Source organism: Alexandromys fortis, unplaced genomic scaffold (genome assembly GCF_014885135.2).
Source record: "Alexandromys fortis isolate MF-2015 unplaced genomic scaffold, M_Fortis_MF-2015_v1.1 scaffold_243, whole genome shotgun sequence".
NCBI classification, from domain to species: Eukaryota; Metazoa; Chordata; class Mammalia; order Rodentia; family Cricetidae; genus Alexandromys; species Alexandromys fortis.
The window spans coordinates 206,044-223,739 of record NW_026068121.1 but is presented as its reverse complement, the minus strand read 5'-3'; the positions used below and the strand labels follow the sequence as shown (position 1 = coordinate 223,739).

Below are 17,696 nucleotides of genomic sequence, written 5' to 3'. Positions count from 1 at the left end.
CATCTGTTGAAATATGAGCGGCGGGGCTGCATCCCCAGCACCCCGGCCGCCTGCTTGGCTAGCTTATGCCCGAAATAATTACACGGAAGCTGTATTGTTTTAAACACTGCCTGGCCCTTTATCTGTAGCCTCTTATTGGCTAGCTCTTACATATTAATCTAACCCATTTCTAATATTCTGTGTAGCCCACGAGGTGGCTTACCAGGGAGGATCTTAACCTGCGTCTGTCTGGAGTGGGAGAATCATGGTGACTCCTCACTCAGCTTCTTTTTTCCAGCATCCTGTTCTGTTTACTCCACCCACCTATGGGTTGGCCTATCAAGGGGCTTAGGCAGTTTCTTTATTAATAAGAAATCACTCCCACATCACCCCTGCAAGCGGTGGTGCTGTGCTCACCTAGTTGCAGCCTCTGTTGCTGTTAGTGGGTAGGAAGAATGAAGGGAGTGTGGCGGGTGGCCCAGCAATGCCTCGAGGCTAATTGATCTATGAGCCAAGGAGCCTATATGGATAAATCTGTGGCTTTTAACAGAGGAGAGAATTCAGGAATTCTCCTAGTTTTGTGATTACAAAATATAAAATAAAAAAGCAAGGATTGTAAACCATGGTGTGGCTGTATTTACCTAAGCTTGTGGTCTCATGCTGCAGTCTCAGAGCCGCTATCATGCTGGACTCCTGAGAGCCTGTATATTTGTCAGCTGTGTTTATGCTGGTCTGTGTTGGGACTGCTAAAAGTAGCCTGTGCCCTGCCCAAGCTGAGCAGGCAAAGAGGGACCGACCTCATGCTCCCAAGTACCCAGGCAGGAAAGCCAAGCAGCAGAGGGAACATGGCTTGTGCCCCTCTACATGGCCCAGCTTCAGCTAGGAGTCTAGCCTGACTTGGCAGCCAAGGTGCAAAAAAGTAGTCTCAGGGAACTACAGCTTCAGGTCAGTCAAGTATCTGTGAAAATTTAAATAAGCAAGTTAACTCTGTCAGCTAGGCAGATTTGCAATTTGGATTAGAAGAAAGATAGTTTACACACTTTTAATAAAACACCCAATGACTGAGACCTTATTTAAAATATTCTGTGGGAGATCTTGAGCCACTAAGTGAAATTCTTTTTTTTTTTTTTAACTTTATTTAACTTTATTTCATGCGCATTGGTATAACAATGTCAGATTCTCTGGAACTGGAGTTACAGATAGCTGTAAGCTGCCATGTGGGTGCTGGGAATAGAATCTGGGTCAGTGCTCTAACCACTGAGCCATCTCACCAGCCTCCTAAGTGAAATTCTTAAAGGGAGCAGTGATCCAAATTTCAGTAGACAGCTCACAGAAGCTGCCAGACAGGTACTCACCCAGACAGATTATGCTAAGCAGAAACAGCAAGTGCATCATATTAATTATGATCAACCCTAGTAAGCATGTATATCACTTGCAAAACTTACTCCTATAGCAGTGTTATTGCAAAACGGTCTGCTTTTATGGTTACATCTACCTGTTTTGCAGGTTATGGTATTAAACTTATTTTGAAGCAATAGCTTGCTTAGCACAGAATAGCAGGAGGTATTTTGGTAGAGAACTGGCTGTGATCAATGGTTATTTCAAAATAGTGATTCTTGGGTAATTGCATGTGCTCAATTTGAAGGCCAGATTAATCCTTTCCCAGCTGATTCGTTATTGCAATTTGCACAACTATATTCCTTTATTGTAGTGATGAGACGAGCAGGCCTGCTTTTTGTCCTACCTGGCTCCCACACAGCTAGCTTAGCCCCAGAAATAATAACACAGAAACTGTGTTCATTTAAACACCGCCTGGCCCATTATTTCTAGCCTCATATTGGCTAACTCTCACATCTTAATTAACCAATTTCTATTAATGTGTATTGCCACTTGACTGTGGCTTACCAGCATGAGTCTAACCAGCGTCCATCTCGGAGAGGAGACCCATGGCATCTACCACACTGCCGCCTTCTTCTTCTTCTTCTTCTTCTTCTTCTTCTTCTTCTTCTTCTTCTTCTTCTTCTTCTTCTTCTTCTTCTTCTTCCTCCTCCTCCTCCTCCTCCTCCTCCTCCTAATCCTCCTCCACCCAGAATCCAGTTCTGTCTTTTCCGCCTATCTAAGTTCTGCCCTATCAAAAGGCCTAGGCAGTTTCTTTATTTGACCAATGAAAGCAACACATAGAAACAAGACCCTCCTATACCACTTTATTTTTCCTAAAGTTGTAGCAAAAGATCCTGTAAAGGATGCTATGTTAATTTTTACAGATGGTTCTTCCAATGGAAGAGCTGTGTACATGGTTAATGGTGAAGGACTTATAATGCAAACGGAACTGGCTTCAGCTCAAATAGTTGAGCTATGAGATGCCACTACAGTGTTCAGCTTTTTGTAAATAAGGCATTTAATCTATACCCAGCCAATATATGCTTAATGCTCTTCAAGTCCTAGAGACTGTCCCATGTATTGGGATTGGCAAAAAGCAAGTTAAGATGCTGTTCCAGCAAATTCAAAATGCCGTACAACAAAGAAGGTTGTCATGCTTTGTAGGGAATATTAGAGTGCATTCAAATCTTCCTGGTCCAATAGCTGAAGGTAATGCTTTAGCTGATAAACTCACAAAAATAACTGCTTTATCTCAGCTTGAGCTTGTTCAGCGATTGTATGCTCTGCTTCATCAAAACAGTATAAGTTTAAGAAAACAATTTAGATTAACAAGGGAACCTGCTCACCAAATTGTTAAGCAGTGTTTACAGTATTTACCTGTACCTCATCTGGGGGTAAATCCCCAAGGACTACTTCCTAATCATGTATGGCAAATCCATGTTACTCATATCACAGAGTTTGGCAAATTAAGATATGTGCATGTGACAACTGATACATGTTCAGGATTCTTGACGGCTACTGCAAAAACCAGGGAAGCCGCTAAGCATGTTATAACTCATTGCTTAAAATGCTTCTTATGTATGGGAGCCCCAAAATTAATGAAGATAGATAATGGATCCAGATATGTTAGTAAAACATTTCAGCAATTTTGTTCTCAATGGAATATCAAACACAAGACAGGTATTCCTTATAATTCTCAAGGACAAGATTGTGGAGCATGCCCATTGCTCCTTGAAAACAACTTCAAAAAATAAAAATGGAATTATATCCTTGAATGCCACATAAGACCTTGAACCATGCACTTTTTTACACTAAACTTCTTGAATGTGGATGTTATGAGCCATCTGCCATGGACAGATTTTGGCATGACAGCACCAAGACAACCTCTGCTAAAGCAAGGTGGAGAGACCTTTGCTCTGGATTATGCAAGGGACCCAATCCTGTATTAATGTGGGGTCGTGGGCATTTCTGTATTTTTTCACAGGATGAGGATTAAGCAAGATGGTTTACAGAATGTCTGGTTCAATGCATACAGCGGAGGAATGCCCTGATGATATCACAGTCACTGATCACTCCATAGAAGAAGCAGAAAGGTTTATGAATTCATGAACCACCATGCTGCAGAATGAGAACTGGGGTACCTGAACCAATGTTCCCGTCCAAGAACATCATGCTGCACTCTGAGAAGGGAAAGAAGATTTGGTGACGACTGGTGAGTCCTAGGTTTTTTTTTTTTTTTTTTTTTCGATAGACTTGCTGTGCAACCTTTCAGACCTAGTGAGTTCTGTTTACCTTTGAGCTAGACCAGAAATGAAGACTGAACATTTGACTGTTTTACTCTTTGGGACACAGAACTCAGATTGCCAGTGAGGTATGCTGTTGAAATGTTGAGAGAACCTGAGAACTGAGACTTCAATTTTCCCCTCAGGAAAAAAAAGATTCATGACAAGGAGTGACTGAAGCTCTTCTTCAGATATGAATTGTTTTTGCTGCTGTGGGTTGAAAAATAAATGCTATATTTGAATACTTGTCTTTGGTGACTTACAAAACCCTGAGGAGGAGCCTTTCTGGAGGAACGTAGTCCCTGGGAAAGGGCTTTGAGGGTTTGTACAGTTCCTTGTGTGGTTGAAACTGAGCAATCTTCCTCTCCTGTACCACTCTAACACCATCATTAGAGACTCCACTCCTAAACAATGGACTATAAAGGAGAAGCAATTACTTTCCCTTGCTAATTCCTTTTTTTTGCCTAATATTTTTATGCTCATAATTTTGGCTGATAGAATTAGGATTTTGTCAAGCATTTGCTCTTGTGCTGAGCTTTACCCACATCATGATTTCTGAACTTTGGCAGAGGGCGTCATTCTTCAGATCAAGAATGCATGCAGTCATGAAATTAATAATGATCTCTTGAATTATTAAATTTCAAGTGTGTAATATTGTTCCTAGCTTTGTGTATGGTTTTACATTTTTTAATAAGTCAGATGTCTCAATCTTTTACCTATTTGTATGGATGTGTACCACTTATCTGCCTGTTATTTACTGAAGTGAGAGTATTGGATTGTCTTGACCTGATAGAAATAGTTGGTAACCTTCAGTGAGTACTGGGCATTGATCTAGGACCTCTTTAAAAGCAACAAGTGATCTTATCTGTTGACTAATTTTTATATACTTCATCTTTTTTTGTTATTGTTGTTTTATTGTTTTAGGATTGGTCTTTACTTTATTAATGCATTTGAGAACTCTGTCAGTAGCAACTTCTTAAAAATACATTCCTTCCTAGGAATTATTAAATGCTTTACAGTTTACAAGGGGTCATTCCACTTTGGAGTGAATGTTCACCTCTTTGGAGGAATTTTGATTGAGCCCTGAGTGCTTTTTATTTGTCTGTTGGTTTGACACAGGGTATCACTATGTACCTTTGACTGCCATGGCAATCTGTATAAGACCAGGCTGTCTTGGTAATCACAGTCTTTGCCGCCTGAAGTTTGTAATTAAAGGTGTGTCTTTCACTTGTTTGGTTAGAGTTACTCTGAGATATTTTATGCTATTTGTGGCTATTGTAAAGGGTGTTGATTCTCTGATTTCTTCCCCAGCCCTTTTATCATCTGTGTACAGGAGGGATACCGATTTTTTTTTTGAGTTAATCTTATATCCTGCTACATTACTGAAAGTGTTTATGAGTTGTAGAAGTTCCTTGGTAGAATTGTTGGGGTCGCTTATGTAGACTATCATATCATCAACAAACAGTGAGAGTTTGACTTCTTTTCTGATTTGTATCCCCTTGATCTCCTTTTGGTGTCTTATTGCTTTAGCTAGGACCTCAAGAACTATATTGAATAGATATGAAGAGAGTGGACAACCTTGTCTTGTTCCTGATTTCAGTGGAATCGCTGGGAGTTTCTGGTGCGGGAGAATTGTCTGTATTATGTCAATCATGTTATAAATAAATGCTGATTGGCCAGGCAGGAAATATAGGTGGGAAAACCAGACAGGAAGCAGAACTGATGTAATGAGAACAGGAGAATTCTGGGAAGGAGGAAGTTGATTCCTCCCACTCCTGCCCAGACCACCGAAGCAGCAGGATATGATCTGCCTCACTGAAAAAAGGTACTGAACCACATGGCTAACATAGATCAGAAAAATGGGTTAATCAAGATGTGAGAGTCACCCAGTGAGAAGCTAGAGCTAATGGGCCAATCAGCTTTATAACTTATAAAGATCTCTGTGTGATTTTTCTCTGGGACTAAACAGCTGGGGAACCTGGTGGGACAGAAAACCCCAACAAGCAGGCCCCCTGCTCTTGTTACAAGTTTCTCTCCTTTTAGTTTGATGTTGCCTGTTGGCCTGCTGTATATTGCCTTTATTATGTTTAGCTATGTTCCTTGTATCCCTGCTCTCTCCAAGACCTTTATCATGAAGGGATGTTGTATTTTCTCAAAAGCTATTTTGGCATCTAATGAGATGATCATGTTTTTTTTTTTTTATTTTTCAGCCTGTTTATATGGTGGATTATGTTTACAGATTTTTGTATGTTAACCATCCCTGTATCTGTGGGATGAAGCTGACTTGATCATGGTGTATGGTGGTTCTGATGTGTTCTTGGATTTCAGTTGCCAGTATTTTATTTAGTATTTTTGCATCAATGTTCACGAGTGAGATTGGTCTGTAATTCTTCTTCTTAGTAATGTCTTTCTGTGGTTTGGGTATCAGTGTAATTGTAGCCTCATAAAAAGTTTGGCATTGTTCCTTCTGTTTCTATTGTGTGGAATAATTTGAGGAGTATTGGTATTAGTTCTTCTTTAAAAGTCTTGTAGAATTCTGAGCTGAAACCATCTGTTCTGGGCTTTTTTTGGTTGGGAGACTTTTGATAACTTTTCTATTTCTTCAGCAGTTATAGGTCTGTTTAATTTGCTTATCTGGTCTTGATTTAATTTTGGTAAGTGATATTTATCCAGAAAGTTATCATTTTCCTTTAAGTTTTCCAATTTTGTAGAGTACAGGTTTTCAAAATATGACCTGATGATCCTCTGTATTTCCTCCATGTCTGTTGATATGTCCCCTTTTTCATTCCTGATTTTGCTAATTTGGATATTATCTCTCGGCCTTTTGGTTAGTTTGGATAAAGGTTTGTCTATTTTTGTTGATTTTCTCAAAGTACCAACTCTTTGTCTCATTGATTCTTTGCATTGTTTTCTTTGTTTCTATTTTGTTGATTTCAGCTTTCAATTTGATTGTTTCCTGTCGTCTAGTTCTTTTGGGGGAGTTTGCATCTTTGTTCTAAAGTTTTCAAATGTTCTGTTAATTCACTAGTGTGGGATTTTTTCAGCTTTTTTATGTAAGCATTTAATGCTATGAACTCGCCTCTTCACACTGCTTTCATTGTGTCCCATAAATTTGGGTATGTTGTGTGGTCATTTTCGTTGAATTTTAGAAAGTCTTTAATTTCCCCCTTTATTTCTTCCTTGACCCATTGATGGTTCAGGTGAGCATTGTTTAATTTCCATGTGTTTGTGGGTTTTCTGGAATTGGTATTTCTGTTGACTTCTAGTTTTAAACTATGGTGATCTGATAAGGTACATTGGGTTATTCCATTTTTTTTAATATTTGTTGAGGTTTCTTTTTGTTACTGAGTATGTGGTCAATTTTTGAGAAGGTTCCATGAGGTGTTGAGAAGAAGGTATATTCTTTTCTGTTTGGATGGAATGTTCTGTAGATTTCTGTTAAGTCCATTTGAGTCATAATATCTGTTATTTCTCTTATTTCTTTGTTCAATATTTTCTGATTGACCTGTCCACTGGTGTGAGGGGAGTGTTGAAGTCTCCCCACTATTAGTGTATGAGGTCTAATTGTGATTTAAGCTTTAGAAGTGTTTCTTTGACATATGAGAGTACCCTTGTATTTGGGGCATAGATGTTCAGTATTGAGGTTTCCTCTTGATGAATTTTCCCTGTGACTAATATGAAGTGTCCTTCTTTGTCTCTTTTGATTGATTTTTGTTTGAAGTCTATTTTGTTAGATATTAGGATAGGTACACCTGCTTGTTTCTTTGGTCCATTTGATTGGAATATTTTTTCCCAATCCTTTACTCTGAGACATTGTCTGTCTTTGAGGTTGAGATGTGTTTCTTGTATGCAGAAGAAGGATGGATTCTGTTTTCATATCCAATCTATTAGCCTGTGCCTTTTATAGGTGAGTTGAGTCCATTTATATTAAGGGATAATCATGACCTATGATTGCTATCTCCTGTTAATTTAGTTTTTATTGTTGGTGATGTTAATTTGTGTGTTTCCCCTTTCTTTGGGATTTCCTGCTATGTGACCATCAATTGTCTGTGTTTTTGTTGATGTAGCCAACTTCCTTGGGTTGGAATTTTCCTTCTAGCATTTTGTGTAGGGCTGGGTGTGGCTAAGTATTGGTGAAATCTAGTTTTGTCATGGAATATCTTCTTTTGTCCTACGGTAATCGAAAGTTTTGCTGGGTATAATAATCTGGGCTGGCATCCATGGTTTCTTAATGTCTGCGTAACACTTGACCATGACCTTCTGGATTTCATTGTCTCCAATGAGAAGTCAGGTGTAATTCTGATAGGTCTGCCTTTATATGTTACTTGGCCTTTTCCCTTTGCAGCTCTTAATATTCTTTCTTTACTCTGTATGTTTAGTGTTTTGATTATTATGTGGTGAGGGGACTTTCTTTTGATCCAATCTATTTGGTGTTCTGTAAGCTTCTTGTATCTTCATAGACATATCTTTTTTTAGGTTGAGAAAGTTTTCTTCTATGATTTTGTTAAATATATTTTCTGTACTTTTAAGTTGAACTTCTCCTTCTGCTATACCTATTATTCTTAGGTTTGGCTTTTTCATGGTGTTGCATATTTTCTGGATATTTTGGGTTAAGCTTTTGTTAGATTTAATGTTTTCTTTGACTGATAAGTCTATTTCCTTCATTGTATCTTCAGCGCTTGAGATTCTCTCTTTTGTCTCTTGTATTCTGCTGTTCATGCTTGTGTTTGTGGTTCCTGATTGTTTTCTCATGATTTCTGTTTCTATAATTCCCTTTTTTTGTGTTTTCTTTATTGTCTCTATTTCATTTTTCAAGTCTTGAATAGTTTCTTTCATACGTTTGATTGCTTTTTCTTGGTTTTCTTTAAGGGATTTGCTGATGTCTTCCAATTTTTTGTTGTCTTTTCCTCCACTTCTTTGAGGGAATTTCTCATTACCTTTTTAAGAGTCTCAAATATTCTCCTGAGGTTATTTTTTAATGTAATTTTCTCCTCTTTATCTATATTTGATTGTTCAAGTGTTCTTGTTGCAGGGTCTTTTAAGTTTTACTGGTGTCATGTTGCTCTTTGTGGTGTTGCATATGTCCTTATCTTTTATACTCATCTTTTCTTCTAATAGGTGTGTTTGGGGTTGTCTGTGATTCTGTTGATTAATCTTCTAGGTGCCAGTGAATCTAAGGTTCAGATGGTTGTTCCTCATGGTATAGTCAGTGCCACGGTTCTAGTTACTCCTTTTGGTCACTCCATATTCCTGGAGGTCATTCAGTACTCCCCAGCTTTGCTCCACTCCCTTGGAGTTTGTCTTCTCAGGCCTGCTCTAACCTAGGTTGTTGGCTCAGACCTGTTTCTCTTGATGTCTCTGGTCTGTATCTGTTCCTGCAGAGGTCCCTGGCTTGGGGTTGGCCTTGTAAAGAACTCTGGCTCCTGTTTACTCCCTCAGAGTTCCCAGGATTGGGTGCGCCCAGACCTGCAGAGGACCTGGCTCAGCCTTACTCCCTTTGAGGTCCCAGACTCTCATCTAGACCCACAGAGATCTCTGATTCCTGCCTACTCCCTTGGAGGTCCCAGATTCACATCCAGATTGGCAGAGGTCCTGGCTCAGGCCTAGTACCTGGGAGATCCTAGCCTCACTCCCAGACCCACAGGAGCCCTGGCTTAGGTCTACTCCCTTGAAGGTCCTAGATTCACGTCTGGACCCTCAGCAGTCTATGGCTCTGGCTCACTTGGTCAGTGGTTGCTCCCCTGTATCTGTTCTAGTGGAGTTTGCTGTCTCAGGTCTGCTCTAGCCCAGGTTGCTTGCTCAGTCCTGGTCTGCCAATGTCCCTGGACTGGGTCCGCTCTCCTGCTCCCATGGAGCTTGTTTTCTCAGTCCTGCTCCCACCTAGGTAGCTCAACAGTGTCTTAATTCATATGGTTTCTTTGTGATCATTTTGGGTCTAAGCAGCCAGGAACAAACAAGCAGTCCCCTGCAACAAACTGGTGCCCAACATGCTGATGTATAGGTTAATAGAAATGGGCTAAATTAATATATAAGATTTAGCCAATAAGAAGCTAGGGCTAGTGGGCCAAGCAGTAATTTAATTAATACAGTTTCTGTGTGATTATTTCGGTTCTAAGCCAGCCAGGTACCTGGGAACCAACAAGCAGCCCTCCATACTACAGTTTGCACCAATGTGGCAAACTAAAATTCACTTAAAAACCTGAGAGAGCTTAATTCTAGGCACAAAAACACAGAGTTTAACACAACTTCTTACTGTTTGCTGGTGGCATACTGCAGCTCTTTTAAGAGAGGTTTTCCTGACTCAGCTGTAGCAGACAAAAAAAGCCGCATCTTTTTGAAATGCTGGCTTTTTGTGCCATGTTGCCAGCATGACCTCTGGCTCTTTTGGGAGATGGAACATTTGGATGGGGTTTGTGAGCAGTGTGTTGTGGCTTGCTTGATGGCAATGTGGACCATCTGGGTTTCTGAAAGTGGGGCAATGTGTGTGGCTCTCAGAGGCAGTGAATGGACTTCCTCCACATGTCAGACTGGGTGGAACAAGCAGGCAGGCCATATATACCCTAGGAATGGTTTAGCTTAAGTTTCTAAGAAGCGTTTAGCATTTTAAGAAGTGCTCCTGGATGGTAAAGAATTACAGATACACAATAGGACAGATTCAGACATAAAAGACCTCTAAATGGGTCACAGTGTTGGGTAAATGTACGTAGGCATGGGAGAGAGAAGAAAAAGAATATAAACAGTTATAAGAAGAAGTAAATGGTTTTAAAAAAAGAAGGTAAAATCTTTAAAGAGACAGAGTACAGATAGGCATAGATTAAAAGGAGTAAAGAAAACTAAGCCATGTAAAGATGGAAAATTCACAGACAGTCTGGATTATGTATATTATTGTGTTATCTTTGAATTGTTTGACTGTGAATGAGCTAAGTACAGAGAGACATTTCATTGGGCTGCTAAGCTAAACCAACACTGTATATTACAAAGGTATTATGACTTCAAAATTTGGGTCTAAGGATATGTTGCTTTGGAAAAGAGATTTTTCTTTTATTTCCACGGAGGATGAGGATGAGAACCTGTGGATTCATTCCAGACTAATATGGTTTGATGGACTAAGATCCCCTGAAAGGTTTAATGGACCAAGACCCCCTGAAAGGTTTCCTCGAACACCCCTCAAAAATTACTTTGCACAATAAACAGTAGAAAGAAGTTTGGATGGATCTATGCCCATATTCCCAAATATTGTCTTTAAATGTTTGTTTACATTTAAAGGGGGATTTAATATAGATATTTGTATCAGTATGGATCTTGCTTTATTGATACCAACTTAAGGTCAATTTTGTTACACTGTGTGTATGTATTTCTGCCCTTGATTTAAAATGTAGTGTATTATTAAGAGATATAGGTTAATAGATAATCATCTATAACACTCAAGCTTGTAGTCATGATAGATTTTTGTTAGATTTTCTAGATGTACAGAGATGAATTTCAGATGGATAGGCATTCTTCAAACCTTTCAAAGACTACAGAATATGGCATCTAAATTGTTTTAAGAACTTAGAATTTTTCATGACAATGAGACACATATGCTCCTGGCATCACCAATTACTTCAAGAGGAAGATGGGCATCAAAGAAGCTCCTTATGGAGTTTGTTAGCCATTTTGTCAAGAAATTGTTTTTGCCTTGACTGCTTGATGAATTGCACATGTAGGACCTGCAGATAAATGACTTCTGAACTTGTCTAAAGATAAGACCATCTTTTGGGGTTCCTGCTTCATGAAAGAGACTACCAGACATTTTTCAGGACTCAGAAGAGTAAACTGCCATTATAGGTGGAACTGTCTTTGAAATTTTCTGCTTCATGGAAAAGTCTGCTGTCTACTATGGGCCAGTAGGCTGAAGACAGATGCCCCAATGATACTGAAGAGCTTTGGGTGACTGTCCAGGCAGTGAGATTTCTCTGTCAATTCTAGAGTTTTGGGAGTTGCTTACACTGTACTTCCTGTTTACTTAGGTAATATATTCTTCTGGAGTCTTTGATGGAGTTGAAGAATAGACAGTAATAATATAGTTTTCCTTAGTTATGATAGAATATATGTAATTTTTCTATGTTAAAATTAAAACCTCCCCTTTTATTTAAACATGAAAAGGGAGGTGATATGGAATTTTCCTCTGTATGCTTGAATACCATTGATAAATAAACTGCTTTGGGCCTATAGCAGAGCTATAGGGGAAAAGAGCTAGGTGGGGAAAACTAAACATTTAAAACTAAAATTCTTGGAGAAAGAAGGAGGAGTCAGAGAAGTCATGTAGCCTGCTGGAGACAGATGCTGATCTTTAGCTGGTAAGACACAGCCACGTGGCAATACACAGATTAGTGGATATGGGTTAGTCAATAAGAAGCTAGAACTAGTGGGCCAAGCAGTGACTTAATTAATATGGTTTCTGTGTGATTATTTGGGTCTAAGTGGCTGGAAACAAACAAGCAGCCCCTTCAACAAAGTTCCCTTATTTTTCTGTTAATTTTCTCTTTTGCAGACCTGTCCATTGGTGATAGTGGTATGTTGAAGTCTCCCACTATTAGTGTGTGGGGTTTGATGTGCAATTTAAGCTTTTGTAATGTTTCTTTTACAAATGTGGATGCCCTAGTATTTGGGGCATAAATTTTCAGAATTGAGACTTCGTCTTTGTGTTTTTTTTTTCCTGTGATGAATATGAAATGGCCTTCTCCACCTCTTTGATTAATTTTAGTTTGAAGTTTACTTTGTTAGGTATTAGGATAGCTACAGAACTTGCTTCTTATTTTCATTTGATTGGAAAATCTTTTCCTAACCCTTTAATCTGAGGTAGTGTCTGTTTTTGAAGTTGATGTGTGTTTCTTGTATGCAGCAGAAGGTTGGCTCCTGTTTTTGTACCCATTATGTTAGCCTGTGTTTTTCTGTAGGCGAATTGAGCCCATTTATATTAAGGGATATTAATGACTAATGATTGTTAATTCCTGTTTATTTTTTTGTTTTGTTGGCAGTGTGTGTGTTTCTTATCTTTGGGATTTGCTGGTGTGGGATTATCTATTTTCTGTGTTTTCATGGGTTCAGCTGTCTTTTTTCTGGTATTTTGTGTAGGGCTGGATTTATGGATAGGTATTGTTTAAATCTGGTTTATCATGAACTATCTTGTTTTCTCCATCTGTAGTGGTTGAAAGTTTTTCTGGGTATAGTAGTATGGGCTGGAATCTGTGGTTTTTTTTTTTTTTTGTGTGTCTGCAAAACATATGTCTAGGACCTACTGCCTTTCAGAGTCTCCATTTAGTAATTGGGTGTTAGTCTGATAGATCTGTCTTTATATGTTACTGACCTTTTTCCTTTGAAGCTCTTAATATTTTTTATTCTGTTTAGTGTTATTATGTAGTGAGGGGTCTTATTTTCAATCTGTTTGGTGTTCTGTAAGCTTGTATCTTCATAGGCATGTCCTTCTTTAGGTTCAGAAAGTTTTCTTCTGTGGTTTTGTTGAATATATTTTCTGAGCCCTTGAGTTGGACTACTTTTTCCTTAGTTTTCTTAGGTTTGGTCTTTTCATGATGTCCTAGATTTCCTAGATGTTTTGTGTTAAGACTGTTGGATTAAATGTTTTTTCACCTGTTTGATTGTTTTTTTTCTTGGCTATCTTTTAAGGACTTATTGATTTTTCCCCATTTTTTGCTTTATCTTTTCCTCAATTCCTTTAAGGGATTTTTAAAATTTTCTCTTCAGGACCTCTATCATATTTTAAAAAAGTTATTTTTAAGATTATTTTCATCTTCATCTGCATTGGAATGTTCAGGTCTTTCTGTTGTAGATCTCGTTTCTGGTTGTGCCATGTTGGTTTTTATGTTGCTGCATGCATTCTCACACTGCCATCTACCCATCTGGGAATGGGGTAGTTATAGGATCAGGTGTTGATTCTTCCTCCAATGGTGCAGGAGGTGCCTGTGCCTCAGGGGGCTGCTCTTCCCCTAACTGGTGCTGGTGGTGTCTGCCTCTAGAGCTGCTCTTCCTCCAATTGGTGCAGATGGGTTCTGTGCCTCCAGGGGCCACTGATGCCATGGGGGATGGTTGGTTGGGGTGGGATGATGGGTTCTGTGAGTTGGGTGTGGAGTGGGACTTGTCAGTTACAGGATCCAATAGGTCAGGGGTAGCTGAGCATCATGCCCACAAGAGCCTTATCTTTTGACTGACTGCTGGGTCTGCACTGAGTGAGGAAGGGTCATAGGATGTGCCCTGGGGTCTAGGGTCTAGAGACTGGGGCTAGGGTCAGGAGACCAGTCACTTACTTCTTCTTCCAATCTGTGTAGGTGGAACCTGTTCCTCTGTGGGCCTCTGATGTCATGGGGAATGGTTGGTGTGTGTGTGTGTGTGTGTGTGTGTGTGTGTGTGTGTGTGTGTGTGTGAGGATGATGGGTTCTGTGGGCTTGAGGGACAGAGTAGTACTTGTAGGTTATAGGGTCCAGTGGGTGATGGGGGTGGATGGGTCTGCCTGCAGGAGTTTTACCTGCTGAACCAAGTCTGACATTTCTATTATGTACATATGTGGGATGCATATGTACACTTTAGGATGCAGTGACCTAGGAGGATGTGCATGTGAACTTCACTCATGAAGAGTGGGTTTTGCTGGATCCTTCCCAGAAGAGTCTCTACAAAGATGTGATGCTGGAAACCTGTGAGAACCTCACTGCTATAGGTAGGAATATGAGCTTTCTGTTACTTTTTAACTTAAGGAGACAAGACTTGGAGATTGGTGCTCTCCAGAAAAATTTAATGTTATTGAGGAATTATTGAGGAAAAATCTGTTGAGTAAATAAGGCATGATTCTAAGATTCATGAAAGATAGTAATTTCAATTGTTCCTAATTTCCAGTAATATATCACATATATTTTCTAGTACTGTATTGTAGGGTACAAATGGGAAGAACAGAATATTGAAGACCATTCTCAAAATTCTAGAAGACACAGAAGGTAATTTTCATGTGCAAGCTAATACATATGTGCCTCTGAAGACATGTTAATGTACCCTGAACTTTTAATAAAATGCATCAGTGTAAATAAGCACAGCTGTGTGATGGCTATTAAATTTCTACAGCACCATGAACTGCAGTGTCAGGTAGCTGATCATTTAAAGCATTTCCTTTAAGAATAAGACAAGGAACTGGGCAGTGGCAGTGCATGGCTTTAGTCCAAGCACTTGGGAGGCAGAGGCAGGTGGATCTCTGTGAATTTGAGGCTAGCCTGGTCTACAGAGAAAGCTCCAGGACAGAATCCAAAGCTACAGAGAAACCTATCTCAAGAAAAAAAAACCTAAAAAACAAAAACCAAAATCCCCCAAACCAAAAAAAACCCAAACAACAACAACAACAGAAAACAAAACAAAACAAGAATAAGAAAAGGAAACAATGCCATAACAGATGTCATCATTTTAATCATGGTCATATGAGAGGCATGTTGTAGAACTATCCATCAATTTAGGTTCATAACACTCAATTATCCCAAAAGGTATACACATTTATGGGGGATTAGTGTATGTCTAAGATCTTTTATAAGTAATCTTTCATATTAAAAGTAGTGTTTCTCATATATTTGTAGTAAGTTACTTAGCATATTTTAGTGCGTTGAGCACTTTATGAGAGACCAGGAAGTTGTTGTGCTCTAGAAACATGAATCCATACATATATCACAATCACAACTGTATGAAACATAAAATGTTAGCCTATGTCAGTGCAATGCAAAAAGCTTTTATTTGTTTTTCTTCCTTTACCAGGTATATCATCTGTCACTCTGGATCCAAACCATGTGAATATAAGGGAAACAAGAAGCATTGTACTCCTGTCTTTCTCAGAACAATTGGAAGAGATGTAGTAGTCCCCACCACGAGAAGACGTGATAACCGTGAAACAAATTTACAGTTAACTGATTTTCCAACGTCTGTGGGAATACATCAGCAAACTCTCATTGGAGAAAAGTCTTGTAATTGCAGTGAATATGAAACTTTGACTGTCTCTTCTGGTTTACTTTGCACATGTAGTGTTTATCACAGTACGAGAAAATGTTATGCATGGAATCAGTGTGACCAAACTTTGAGTTCTCTTCAAAGATGTGAAAAAACTCTTATGGGAAGAGGAAGTAATAAATGCAAACCAAGTACTAAAGGGTTTAGCTCTCACAGATGTCTTCAAACACATAAAACAACCAGTGATAAAGATGATCTCTATGAATGTAATCAATGTGATAAAGTCTTTAGATCTGATTCTTCTGTGAAAGCATACCAGAGAACTCACTTGGAACTAAAACCCTGTGAATATAGTAAAAGTGATCAAGACTTTGCATGTCACAATCTTCATCAAGTTGGTAGAATTTATATTAGGGAGAAAAGATATGAATATGATAAATATCATAAAGCTTTTGCACGTCCCAGATATCTTCAAATACATAAAAGAAGTAATTCTGGAGAAGAACCCTATGAATGTAATCAATGTGGTAAAACCTTTGCCTATAAAAGCCTTCCTCAAATACATGAAAGAATTCATACTGGAGAGAAACCCTATGGATGTAATCACTGTGGTAAAGCCTTTGTATATAAAAGTGATCTTCACAGGCATGTAAGAAACCATACTGGAGAGAAACCCTATGAATGTAGTCAGTGTGGTAAAGCCTTCGCACAGAACAGTTATCTTCAAAAACATGAAAGAAGTCATACTGGAGAGAAACCCTATGAATGTAGTCAGTGTGGTAAAGCCTTTGCACATAACAGTCATCTTCACAGGCATGAAAGAATTCATACTGGAGAGAAACGCTATGAATGTAGCCAGTGTGGTAAAGCATTTAAGTATAAGAGTAGTCTTCACAAGCATGAAATAAATCATACTGGAAAGAAACCCTATGAATGTAGTCAATATGGTAAAGCTTTTGCATGTCACAGTAATCTTCACAGGCATGAAAGAAGTCACACTGGAGAGAAATTCTATGGATATAACCAATGCGGTACAGCCTTTGCATACAAAGGCTGTCATTTTCAGAGGCATGAAAGAAGTCATACTGGATAGAAACACTATGGATGTAGTCAGTGTAGTAGAGACATATCATGTAACAGTCACCTTCAAATAAATGAAAGAACTTATTCTATGAATGCAGTAAGTTTGGTAATATCTTTGCATATAAAATCATCTTCACAGTCATGAAAGAGGTCAGACTTGACAAAAACCCTATGAAAGTAATCAATGTGGTAAAGTCTTTGTATGTTGCAGTAAACATCAAAAGCATGGAAAATTTTACACTAGTGAATATCCCCATGAACCTAATAAAAGAACCTTTTATTCCACATACATTTTTCTTACTAAGTTGTCTCACTGTTGTGCGAGTAGAATTAGTAGTGCTACTCTACCCTTAAAATATTGTCTGCTTTTCAGGTTGTAAACATATTGTATTCAAAGAAAACAAAAAAGAGATCATTTTAATAGTAAAATGTATTTTCAAGTGAAATTGTTATGTATGCTGTCATTCAATATTTTTGGATCATGTTATTTTATTTTGAGGACTAAATACTTGTTCTTAACATTTTCTCTGAAATGAGCGCCAGGGAATTTTATCAATGCATAAATGTAGTTGCTGTGAAGCTGGTGACCTGAGTTCACTCTCTGGAAGACCAACATTTTTCATAGAAGTTTTCCCCCTATGACTACACTTGGGTTGCATGCACACCACACACCAACACATACAGAAATAAGGTCCAGTGAGATCACTCAACAATTTAAGGCACTTACTGTCAAACTTCACTACTTCAGTTTGATCTCTAGTACTAGAACAAGTAGAGAACAGAGAGCTATACGTTCTACTCTAACTGACTTATGCACACCATGGCACTGCTGTTTACACACATTTTTTTTTTCACTGAGTAGCCCTGGCTGTTCTGGAATTGTTTTTTTTTTTTTCAAATTTATTTATTAATTAATTATTTATTAAAAGTTTCTGCCTCCTCCCCGCCACTGTCTCCCATTTCCCTCCCCCTCCCCTGGTCAAGTCCCCCTCCCTCATC

At 38.7% G+C, this 17,696-nt stretch overlaps 1 protein-coding gene across 1 annotated transcript in view; it reads left to right on the top strand.

Annotated features, from left to right (window-relative positions):
• The window catches only part of LOC126490337 (putative zinc finger protein 833), a 25,569-nt gene extending 8,581 nt beyond the window's left edge, over positions 1 to 16,988 (top strand). Inside the window, exons 2-4 of the mRNA XM_050125200.1 lie at positions 3,344 to 3,571; positions 14,226 to 14,352; positions 15,426 to 16,988. Of these exons, the coding sequence (XP_049981157.1) occupies positions 15,775 to 16,707 (933 nt within the window). The 5' untranslated portion in view covers positions 3,344 to 3,571; positions 14,226 to 14,352; positions 15,426 to 15,774 and the 3' untranslated portion in view covers positions 16,708 to 16,988. The remainder of the gene's footprint in view (positions 1 to 3,343; positions 3,572 to 14,225; positions 14,353 to 15,425) is intronic.
• Positions 16,989 to 17,696: the final 708 nt, after the last annotated feature.